This window comes from Macaca thibetana, chromosome 3 (genome assembly GCF_024542745.1).
Source record: "Macaca thibetana thibetana isolate TM-01 chromosome 3, ASM2454274v1, whole genome shotgun sequence".
Taxonomy (NCBI): Eukaryota; Metazoa; Chordata; class Mammalia; order Primates; family Cercopithecidae; genus Macaca; species Macaca thibetana.
This window is the reverse complement of record NC_065580.1, coordinates 92,687,427-92,700,069: the sequence shown is the minus strand read 5'-3', so window position 1 is coordinate 92,700,069 and position 12,643 is coordinate 92,687,427. Positions and strand designations below refer to the sequence as shown.

The following is a 12,643-nucleotide window of genomic DNA, read 5'->3' as shown; positions in this document are numbered from 1 at the left end:
GCACTGTGGATGAATATTCACCACAAAAAAAGGTAAGCAGATGCTTCTATACCTAAAATTAGGTGATCTGGTTTGGAGACCTTGCCTTGCCTCCCTTGGCGTGTTTCAAAATTAAAATGAATACTGCCTCGAGCGGAACCCGACAAGGCGGGGCGCCTGGGGTTGCAGCTTCCCTGCGCTTTCCTGCTTTGCTTTAGTTATTCCTGTGCTGGTGCAGATCCGATTTTAGCTGTGTATCCTTGACTTTTTGACATTCTGCTGATTTTGTGGTGCATTTTAGAGTCTCAGGGCTTCCTGCTGTCCCTGGAGTGATATAAATTTGAATTTTAAGATGTTTATGTAAAAAAAAAAAAAATCCAGGTAGGAGGAATCTTGACTCTAAGAGGAAAGAAGTCTTATAAGGAAAATATTTGCACTTTTAATACAACAGAAAGAGAAGGTAGCAAGTGGGAATGTGTTCTCAGTCCAATTTGATAAGGGGGAAATATGGACTGAGATATCAGGCACAAGTTTTGGAGACACAGCTATATCAGGTGGATAATCATAATGAACAGTATGCCTGTGTCCCTTAGGAAAGTCATTGTACTATAGCAGAGGTATTGAAACCATCTCAAAGTTGCTTCTGTGAAAAATGTAATAGCAGAGGATCAGATTGTGATAACTATACCTTATAGATTCATGTTGGAATGGGGAAATGATGTTTATCTCAGGAGACTATGGATGTTTGTAATAGCCAGATGTGAAAAGTCATGTTGCAGGGAATAAATATAAGGACGTTTGGCCTGCTGCTGGCCTTAGCCCAGGCCCATCGGATTGCTCAGAATCTCCACCACCATTTGCATTAGTTGGGGCAACTCCCAGTTTATTTCTCTAAGATTGGATGGGTGGATTTCACATTTAAAAAAAAAATTGGCTGGCTCTTTTGGAACATGTTGTAAACAGCTATGGTTTTCCAAAGGGCAGGAATGCATTCATTCATTGTTCTCTTTCTCCAATCTCACAGAATAAAGCCCTTTTCCACCAATTCAGTCTTAAGGAGAACTGGCTCCAGCATAGAGGAACTGTGACTGAAACGGAGGAAAGTGAGTATGGTTTGAAGTGAGGGTTTGGGGGTAGGTAGCAGTTAGCCACCATTTTTCTCCTACATTGGCGTATCAGCCTGACTAACCTTCATTTCTAGCTGTCACCCCTCAGATAAGCATGTTAGCATCAAACAGCATGTTTTTTTTTTCATTCTTTGAGCATTATAGTTTTCTTAGGTCACATAATACTGTCCCAAGCACCAAGGATGCTTATAATTTGGGAAGCAAGGAAAGGAGACAATGCCTAGAGCCTCCTTGCATTTTTGAGAAGAGGTAAAAATGACAGGAAACTCAACATTTTCTCCTAGAACCATCTTCTCCCTGCCTTCATCAGCCCATTGCCTATGACTAACTGGAAGGATCACCAAAGTCAATGTGCAGATTTGGGCTGAGTCAGTCCATGACTCAGTCCATGAGAGGAAACTCTTAGAGAGAATAATGGAGAGAAGGCTGTACGGTAGAAGCTCCTGCAAGGTCAGGCTGTGTGGGCAGTGCCGCCCATCTGCTGTGTCCTCAGTCACTGCTTATTTTTGTGGAAGAGGCTCATGGCTTCCCCTGAAGAGGGCTGTTCATCCAACACAAGGGGAAACACCTTTTTAGAACCCTGAAGATGCTGAAGTGCTTTTCTATGTTAATGTTTTAAAGAGGAACAAGAAATATTAACAATGGTTTTCTCCTTTTAGCTAGAGGTTGAGTCAATTTTAATGCAATTGTGACTCACAGACTCTCTATTTTGACTCATCTTTCTTCATATGCTGAAATTCTGAGTGTGATCATTTAATATTTGCCCAATTTCTGGAACTTGTAAAAGAAGCCACAAGGATGCTTATTCCTTTAGATAGTGTTTGTATATAATGCTGCTGATAGATGGTTCTGTTGACTCATATTAAGTGTCATCCGTACCAAGTGAAAGAGAAAACAAAATTATCTAACTTCCTAATTCCTTTGTTACTGACCTTCCTTGCCCATTTGTCTTGAAGTTTCATCATATAGTTTTCCAAGCTAAGCTGCAAAAAGGCAAAGTATTTCAAGGCCCCCAGCCTCTTTTTGTTTATCAGTTTATTTAACAAGATGTAAACTTACCCCATATATAGTAGTTTATAGACAGATTTTGCCTTGCTTAAAAATTCCATCTTTCTATGGAAGGAGGAAAGCCTTTTTCTCTCTCACTAGTCTGTTGGCAAAATACAAAACAACTATTTGTTACATGCTATTGTTTTAGTGTCATACCCAACCAAACCAAGTATGTCAAGTGTCTCCTGGTGGTGTGTTTACTTTCAGGTTCTATACATATAAACTCATAGTTAGACTTTTGCTTCATTTGTATTTCTATGAAAACATTCCTGGGTTTATTTTTGTGGTGACATTTAAACTGCATATAAAATTTCTTCAGAAGCTTCACTCTCAATTTTTTTTGCAACACCAAAGAGTAGAATATCTAAGTATATTATTGTCCTTCTGTCTACTGGAAAGAAGCTGGTACATTTTATACATTTATAGTAGCTGATATAAGAGGCAATGTGTCAGTTACTTCCATTGCTATTAAAACAGCTTCTGCTATTAATATCATAAAGAAAACATTTTTCAGGACCCATTCACCCTGACAGTGATAATGTCCCAGTAATAATTATTAGCACCACAGACAATAAAAAAGGAAATTAAAAAGGCTAGAAATGTGACCTCCATTTGGAAACTAAATTCATCACTACCTTGATGGGAGAAATGGAGTCATTCTTAAATGATTGAGAAAGCTGAACTCAAAAACCAAAGCAGATGACAGATTTTTAGATAAACTTATGAGAATTCTAATAGCAAAATACGGCGTTCTTGATTGGGCCACTGAGATTGTCCTGAAATGGAGTGTAAAGGAAAAATTTATGAATTAGACACTTTAATATGCAGCTTTGGGAGATCTCGGCAATTGTCAAAGAAGGGATTTAAAAATACAGTCTGTGCACCACAGATTCCACTGTATGATGGTCAGATGGTTTCCACAATGAGTACACACTTGTATGACTCGGGTCTCTCATTACAGAATGAAAAGATTAAATACTACTTGTGCTTGTTGACTAGCTTTATAACATCTGAGTTTCATGTGTTTGCAAGCACACATTCATAGACATATACCTTCAGGCGCTCATGTGCATATATAAAAAATCTAACTCTATATGTGTTATACTGAAGAGAATAGCAAGGTGGGTTGATTTAGAAAAGTTGATCAAGGTGTCTTGATTTGGAAAAGTCACTGTTCTGTTTCCAAACAATTCTTTTCACTTGTGCAGTCTTCTGCCACGTGTATATAACAGAGCACTCCTATGTCAGTGTGAAGGCAAAAGTTTCCAGTACAGCCCAAGAGATCCTAAAATTCGTGGCAGAAAAGATCCAGTATGCCGAAGAGGATCTGGCTCTGGTGGCCATCACATTCTCTGGAGGTAAGTTGTTTTCTACCCTTGAATATTAATATTTCACTGATCTCCTTCAAAAGGAGGGAGTTGGCATTTTTGTAGGGTAAAAGTGCAGCTCCTCCCTTCTGGACCCGCAGCTGGATGACCACAGTAACAATAAGAAGCTGCCTACCAGAAGTGTTTCCATGACAACAGTTGGGTACTGTGGGATACTGAATTTCCTCCCCAAGAACTGAATAGAGAGGCATGCCAGTGTTTTGAAATACATTATAAAGCTTTTCATATTTTGTACTCTAGATAAGCCTTCTATTTTCCTATTTAAATTAACTTGGGAAATTGCTAAAGAGTGAAATTACTTTAGGGGGGAAAAAAGGGAAAGATGGCCTTGAACCAGTCCTATTGAGGGCTGACAGTTTAATAGTTAAAGACTCCCTATTGAAAGAAAGACAAACTGTACAATAAGCTGAAAGCTCACACGGCAATATTCCTTTAGGTGGACGTGGGGAGTGAGGCCTGGTTACAGCTTCTCCTTCTGTTGGGCCTTATTTATCCTCAGAGAATGGTTTATTGTCTGTTTTGAATAAGATCACACAGATTACAAGCTGACACTATTGATCTGTGCGGTTTGAACAGACCCCTTCGTTTTCACTGGAGCCTGTCAGATCTGTGTTGCTGGCCTCCTTTTTTGGTTTGCAATCTTTATTTAATATCTCCTTAACCCTGAGAAAAAATACAAAGAAAGTGACTTAGCATCAGTAGTTGAAAGACGTGAGCACTGTGTGGACTAATCAACCAGAGATGCGGGCGGGGGAGGGGAGCAGATAAACTGCATTCCTGTTTACCCTTTGTTATCATTCTCCAGTTGGGAAATGAGTATCAGAATATACTTGAGGGTAAAGTATCTTGTTCCTATGGCTTTGTTGCTCACAGGCAGGTAAAATGGTCCTACAAGCTGGCTGATTACATATGCAAATAAAGCCCTTCTCCCTGGGCCTAATACATAAGACTCCCCCCCCCCCCCCCCCCCCCCCGTTTCCCAGGGCTCTAATTGTATATCTTAGCAAAACATGATCTAGAAAAAAGAATTTGAGAAACATATGAGCTAAATGAATTTTAATCAGAAAGTAGTTCGATTTTTGATAATGTATTTCAAATAGGTATGATAAATGTGTATTTAATTTTCAAGTGACCAAAAATATAAAAGGATTTTAAACAGTATTAAGCTTTATCAATACTGCTTAATTAAGCAGTATTAAGCTTGAGCATCTGCCTCTCAAGGTAGTACCATTACAGAGAGTGATCCTGGGGTCCCCATTCAGACAGCAGGTGCCAGAGAAGGAAGAGCTGAATGAACTTTGCAGGAAAACTGATACCCGTCTCATTTGGGAGCTGACTGAGAGTCAACCCAGGGCCTCATGAGAAGCTGGCAATTAATGAACGGCTCTTTCACTGCCCAATATCTATTTGGTGGCTGTGAAATACCATTTTCACACTCTATTAAATTAGATTCAGCAGGATGGGCAATAGCGTTGTAATGTGTATAGACCCATTGCTAATCATCACTAGAAATATCAGCATATCTCTTGAATTATCCCACAGATTTGGCAATGTGCCATTAGTTTCCATCCTCTACCTTTTTTTTTTTTTTTTTTTTTGTCTGTAGAGAACCTTTCTTCCTGCATCTTTTTATCCCCCAAACAATAATGTTTTAACAAAGAAAACAAACTCAAGAGCTTAATGCATTCCTTGTTCTAATTACATCATTTTTAATAAATTATATTTTAGTGCTACTTCAAAAAGAAATGGTGAGTTTTTTCTTTATTTTTGTCAAAAAAAAGTTTTAAGATGTCAGAGATGTTGGAGGTTTTATGGATTTTTTAAAAGGAACAATAGTATCATTCTCATAGCTTTGGTAGGTTTTTAGCTGTTTTTTACCCAGGGTAGTTATATGTATGTAGTAACAATAAACTACCCAGTTATTCAGAGGTTAAAATTCTATCCGTTTTAAACTTTCATAGTATAGTGACAAACCTGAAAATAAGGGGAGAAATATTTCTCAGCAAATAGAAAAATGCTATCAGAAAGTTACGACATTTTATTCTATAAAGTGTGAATGGCTCTCATAACTTCAGATTAAGGTATACATAGGCACAGAAAGGGCTGCAGGAAATTATAGCTGAACAAAGAAGGAGCAGATGGAACCCAGGAGATGAAACTTCAGAACCCGGCCGTGTGACACCATCCACTATACATGTCACCAGCCCAACATTATAGTACTGTGGATCTTTATAATGCTGGGCCATAAAGAATATATTAGATTATTATTTGTGTACTGTGTATTAAACAGAAATGTTGAACACAACACTTTGCATTTGGGTCAATTATCTAGAAAAGGCATATGGAATATTGCATTTCCCAATCATGCTGGATAACCGAACAGCTACCTTAGGAGAAGTTGATTGTGTCACAGTGAAATAAACTTTAATATGGCTTTAGTCTACTCCCATATGCATTTTGTAGTTAGGAGGAGGGCATTTTCTAGGAAGAAAGCTATTATGTTTTAAGAGGGCTCCAACTGTGGTAGAAAATGGTCAAAGGATAGGAATAATTTTCATCAAGAGAAATAAGATAGAAGAGGAATATATGAAAAATATTCAACCTACTAGTTAAGAAACACAAAGTAAACAGAGAATCTACTTTTTGTATTAGCAAAATAGTAAACTTACCAAAAGTATTGACCAGGCTGGGCGCGGTGGCTCATGCCTGTAATCCCAGCACTCTGGGAGGCCAAGGCAGGTGGATCGCTTGAGGTCAGGAGTTAACGGTCAGCCTAGACAACATGGTGAAACCCCATCTCTACTGAAAATACAAAATTAGCCAGACGTGGTAGCAGGCACCTGTAATCTCAGCTACTCAGGAGGCTGAGGTGGGAGAATCGCTTGAACCCAGAAAGCAGAGGTTGCAGTGAGCTGAGATCGCATGAGTGCTCTCTAGCCTGGGTGACAGAGCGCAACTCCATCTCAAAAAAAAGAGTAATGATCAGTGTTGGTCAGTGTGCAAGTTTTATACCTATTTTTTAGGAAAATATATTGTCTTTTTAAAAAAATAAAAATCAGAAACGATTTGGTAGCTTGCGTCAAAAACTTAAAAAATTTTCATTCCCTTTGACCTAGTAATTCTAATACTGGGAGTCCGTCTTAAGAAAATCATTTGTAAGCAGACGAAGACTTAAACATAAAGATGCTGACTTCAGCAATATATATTATGGCTGATATAATAATAGATCCCATCTACCAAACCCCAGTTATGTGCCAGGCCCCGTGCCAGTACTTAACATACATCATGCCATCTAATTTATATTACCAAAAAAATTAACCATTAAATGTTCAACAATAGAGGAAAGATTAAATGATGGTATAATGAACTATTATATGACCAATTAAATATGACATATGTAAATAATTTTGTTAAGTGGATAAAGTGCTTATAAGAATATCAGAATATAAAATTATGGAATAATTGCAAATGTATATGTGTATCCACAATCATTACAAATGCATATGCATAAATCATTGCAAATCAATGCAATTTGTGTGTGTGTATATACACATAGTTATATAAAAATCAGAACAAAAAAAGACCTAAATGTAACCAGTGTTAACATGGTATTGTTATCTTAGATGAGTAAATTTTACTTTTTCTCTTAAACTGTTCTATGTTCCAAACAATGACTAAATGTTATAGGAAAGAACTTCAAGAGGACTCCACTTTCTGGCCACTGAGCAGTGAGAGCTGTTCGTGATGCCACTGTGTTGTCATTGTGTAGAGTGTGCAGAACTGAATTAATCCACTTTAAGTTCTATTTACTTTTAAGTATTTTTCTTTGGCAGTTTCACTTAAGTGTACTGTGTAGGCCTACTGCTGCTATTCTTATATTTCTGATTATTCCTTTTTTTTTTTTTTTTTCAAATAAAGGAAAGCATGAACTTCAGCCGAATGACTTAGTCATCTCCAAATCCCTCGAGGCATCTGGTCGGATATATGTCTATCGGAAAGACCTGGCGGACACTTTGGTAAGGACCTTCAGCCTTGTATTTGAAACAAACAGGCCAGGTGAGGTGGCTCATACCTGTAATCCGAGCACTTTGGGAGGCCAAGGCAGGAAGATGGCTTGAGCTCAGAAGTTTGAGACCAGCTTAGAAGTTTGCGACCTTGTCTCTACAAAAAAATTTAAAAATTAGCTGGGCATAGTAGTACACACCTGCTGTCCCTAGGTGTGTGCTGAGGTGGGAGGATCTCTTGAGCCCAGGAGGTCGAGGCTGCAGTGAGTTGTGATCTCATCATTGCACTCCAGCCTGGGTGACAGGGTAGGACTTTGTCTAAAAAAAAAGAAAAAAAAGGAATGGTCCTGCTATTCGGAACACACACACCACATAAATGTCAGACTCAAAGCATAATTTTTATGTGTTTATAATGAATGTTAAAAAATTAAATTATTTCTTCCCTTATCCAATGATGTAATTCCCAAGTAACAGTACTTTTACAAATCAAAAAGGGGTCAAGCAATTCAATTCAATCCACTCCCACTTGAGGAATGCTAAACCCTGCCTAAGTGAAACCCTTTCTGAGCTCCTGAAATAAGGGATTTGAGACAAGTGACTCCTTCTCCCATCGAATTTTAATTTCATTTCTTCTTTTTTGGTGAGTATATGGAGATGAGGCTGAGAAATGCATCCTAGGTGGATTTAAGGAGAAAGAGACCTTTGTTTCAGTACGTTTGGTACACCTGGTTCCATTCCCTTGAAGAAAAGCATGGATGATCTGCCTTCTGTGTGTAGAACAAGGTCATGGTGAAGGGGCATCAGCTGCCACTGAAGAGAAAGAGTCTGGAGAAATGTAGAACGCGCACTTTAAGTTACTTTCAGTCCAAAATTTAAGAACACTTATGCCTAAGTGGATGATTTCATTGCTGCTGTGGTTCCTAAAGACTTCAGTCCTGGGGTTGGTTTCTGAATAGCAGGACTAGGCTTCAGATCTGTCATCTAGAAAAAGTGGGCTCTAGCAGATTGCGATTGTGTCTGAAACTCAGAGTCCCCATCTCTTCATGGAGCCATCGCTGGGGTGAGTCTTTCTCACTGGCTCCTGTTGTATGTGTAATTGAGAAACCTGCATACCATGTAGGCTAACCCAAACTACTGATAATAGTTTTACGTCCAGATATATGTCTACTGGAAAGACATTTTATGTAACATTGTCTGCAGGATATTAAGCTACCATAATAATGTTAATCACTTATTACTAGATCTGTGTGTACTGAGTAATTTACATACGGTATCTCATTTAACACTTCTAGTAACCCCAGGAGAGAGGCTGAGTAACCACTCTAGCTTCATACAGCCAAGTAAGGAAGAGTGCTTCGATTTTTAAATGCAATTATATGTTTGACTCTGAAGCCCCCGCGCGTTCCTTTCGTTTGTACATGCCTTACTTGGACCTTTCCTGTGCTGTCCTTCAGCAGGCCACAAGTCCTGTGTAATTCTATCAGTGAAACATAACCAACTGGGTGCTGTGCAGCATTTTTGAGTAAAAATGAGATTGATTTTACCGCTCCCCATGAAGGAGGATGATCTGACATGTAGCTACTGCGGGGCTTGTTGTGTAGAGGAAACTTCCACTCTGAATATCTTCCACTCATCCTCTGCCACCCATACGTGGCCTTCTCAGGCAGCTCCCTCCTGTGCATCCCCATGGCTCAATCTACCACTGTCCAGGGCCACATTCAGAAAAGAAGGCAGGCCTGGGCAATGCCTTGATGGAATAAATAGGTGCTGTGAAATATGTTCCAAGAGAAGCCAGACTCCATCCTACCTCAAAAGCTTCCCCCGCCAACTCCCCACACCACCTAAAAGTGTCCTATTGGAATCATAGGTTTAGATATTTCATCACCAAAAGATGTCAGTTAAAATCTAACATTGTAAGGGAAGAATAACAGATGAAAACACCAGTACCTACTATCACTTTCACGTACATTAATCTTCTTAGAAAACAGGAATTAGAGCACTGAAGGAATGAGATAGAAAAATTTAATGTTCCTTGGCAAGGGCAATGGACAACCTTGAATAAATAGAGTTATTCAACCTTGAATAACTAGAGTTAATAACTCAAGTTGGGTAAGGGACCCAATTAGGGAGAAAATGGGCACAAAAAAACAAGGAGAAATTTCCTGACACCTCTAAATTATTAAGCAGGTATGTGTGTTACTTCCTCACTCTGGGTCTTTCTTTGAAAGTCAGCAGGCCGGGCGCGGTGGCTCAAGCCTGTAATCCCAGCACTTTGGGAGGCCGAGACGGGCGGATCACGAGGTTAGGAGATCGAGACCATCCTGGCGAACACGGTGAAACCCCGTCTCTACTAAAAAAAATACAAAAAACTAGCCGGGCGTGGTGGCGGCGCCTGTAGTCCCAGCTACTCGGGAGGCTGAGTCAGGAGAATGGCGGGAACCCGGGGGGCGGAGCTTGCAGTGAGCTGAGATCCGGCCACTGCACTCCAGCCCGGGCGACAGAGCCAGACTCCGTATAAAAAAAAAAAAAAAAAAAAAAAAAAAAGAAAGTCAGCAGTAGAGTCTGTCTGGTCTTACCCTATCCAGACCAATCCCTGAGAAACCTCAGCTTTTCCTCCACCTCAACACTTCAAAATTTGTTAGCTGGTTCATTTGGTCATTGCTTTCTGAGCACCACACTGTGTCCTGCGCTGGGGATACAGAGACAAAGTGAACCTTGACCTGCTGCTGAGAGGACTGAGTCTGTGGGAAAGCTCTGTGAAGATCTTCAGTCATTAGGGTTTTTTTTGTTTTTTTTTTTGTTTTTGAGATGGAGTCTCGCTCTGTGGCCCAGGCTGGAGTGCAGTGACACGATCTGGGCTCACTGCAAGCTCCGCCTCCCGGGTTCACGCCATTCTCCTGCCTCAGCCTCCCGAGTAGCTGGGACTACAGGCGCCCGCCACCTCGCCTGGCTAGTTTTTTGTATTTTTTTTAGTAGAGACGGGGTTTCACCGTGTTAGCCAGGATGGTCTCGATCTCCTGACCTCATGATCCGCCCGTCTCGGCCTCCCAAAGTGCTGGGATTACAGGCTTGAGCCACTGTGCCCGGCCTAGGTTTTAAAAAAAAAAAAAAAATAGGAAAATTTTTCATCAATGTAAAACTTCTAAAATGCAAATAATTTATTTTTCAGTTTAGAAATATGGATTAATATTTGGCAGCTGGAATATTCCCTTTATCCTACCATGCCATTTATTGTTGGAAGGTTCCTTCTGTTTGTTTTAAAGTTATTATTCAAATCTAACCCTTCAAATGGGAGAATTTATATTTTCATTAGAAAACATCAACTATTTTGGAAACATGCCAAATAATCTTTTTAATAACTTTAGTGGTGAAATAGATTGAAAGTTGTGATGGCATCTAATACTTTTATGCCATATCTTAAGGAAATACTGTTACCAGCCTCATAGAGGTTAGGCCCTATTTACATAGGGAAAGTGGTTGATGCTTAAAATAATAATCCACCATGGGATATAAATGAAATAATTTTTATTTCATGTTAAATTTGTTTTTTTACTTTCCATGGGCATTTTAATAAAATGTGTAAATGTGTGTCTGGGATGAGACTTGCTAAACATATTTCCTGTAAACGCCATGTCTGTCTTTATTGAAGTGCACCATGACATTTCTTTTGTTTGTTTTTATACTAACCCTGCTGGCACATTAATTCTTACCAGAAGCCAAAGTGATTTCGGGGCTTTCGCTTTCATTATGCTGTCTGCCAGGGCAGTGTTTTATAATCAGATTTGTGCGTGCATGTGTGCACGTGGGGGCGGGGGAGAGAGATGGGGGAGGAGTGGGCGAACTCACTGAAGTATCATTGATCACGTTCTACTATTTGCAAGACCGTTTCCTAAATTGGCTGTAACTCACTGAAGGCGAACAGACCAGGGAAAATATTAAGTGCACTCAGAAAAGATTACTTTGCTAATCTGGGTTTCTAGTGTCTTTCTACAGCCAGCCAATGCAGTGCAAAACATTTGGGAATTACTAAGGATCTTTTTGCTTCTGTCGGTTTAGAACCCGTTTGCAGAAAATGAGGAATCACAGCAAAGGTCGATGAGGATTTTGGGAATGAACACTTGGGATCTTGCTCTGGAATTAATGAATTTTGATTGGAGTCTATTCAATTCAATTCACGAGGTACGTGAGGAGTGAAAAGAAAATACAAATGCTGTTTTGACTGTGAATTCTTTGTGCAGAATATCAGTGCATGCGGTGATGAAATTATACTAGAATAACATGGTCCAAAAGATACTTGGGGACTTTAAATATATTGAAAGACTGACGCAAGTCTAAAAAAATCAGAATATGCAAGCATGCTTTTATTTGTTCCGAGTGTGAGCATATGCTTGTGTAATGTATAAATATGCTATATTTCACATGTATAAATATATATATATGTATTTGGAGATGAGGCTCTAATGGGGTTGATTAACCATTTCACCTTTGATATTGATAGCTTTATTTTTTCCATGAAGTTTATGATAGTTGTACAAGAATCATATTCATATTTATTTATGTACACACATATGCATCTTTTAACTTAAGAACATTCTACAAGTTTAGACTGCATTGTAAGATTTAAAGTACTTTATTGAAAATTTTAGATATATTTCAAGTTTTTATGTCCATCAATTTTTCACTTAAGGACAGATTATGACATTTTTAAAACGATAGATTGGGAGCAAAATGCTAGCGACAATTCTTGAGTACATTTGGCCAGAGGAAACGCTCACGGGAATCAAGAGATGAAAAATGGTAGAGGCCTCTGCAACCATATGTTGCATTTGTTTTGCCATGTAGTAAAATTTTTCATTCTGAAGTGGCCTTTCCTTCTGAAGAAGGAACCTCACGCCCAATTTAGAGACCCAAATATCCTCGTATTTTCTCATTAAACAGATTTCAATATTGTGATCAGAATGTGAGCAAGTAGTGAATTCCTTCAGGCTAAATGACTTGTGTCTTTGGAAATGTTAGTAGACTAGGATATATCCCTGCTTATGCAGTGGAAGAATGTAGATTACCTCTGTAAAACACACACACACGCACACATACA

The 12,643-nt window shown here is 39.1% G+C and overlaps 2 protein-coding genes across 3 annotated transcripts in view; one reads left to right on the top strand and one right to left on the bottom strand.

The window, feature by feature from the left end:
• NUP42 (nucleoporin 42) overlaps positions 1-12,643 on the bottom strand; it is a 1,164,542-nt gene that overhangs the window by 980,399 nt on the left and 171,500 nt on the right. The window lies entirely within an intron of this gene.
• RAPGEF5 (Rap guanine nucleotide exchange factor 5) overlaps positions 1-12,643 on the top strand; it is a 242,543-nt gene that overhangs the window by 201,959 nt on the left and 27,941 nt on the right. For both annotated transcript variants that reach the window (XM_050783124.1, XM_050783125.1), the window contains exons 15-19: positions 2-32; positions 1,004-1,082; positions 3,365-3,514; positions 7,463-7,560; positions 11,605-11,727. In XM_050783124.1, the coding sequence (XP_050639081.1) occupies positions 2-32; positions 1,004-1,082; positions 3,365-3,514; positions 7,463-7,560; positions 11,605-11,727 (481 nt within the window). The remainder of the gene's footprint in view (position 1; positions 33-1,003; positions 1,083-3,364; positions 3,515-7,462; positions 7,561-11,604; positions 11,728-12,643) is intronic.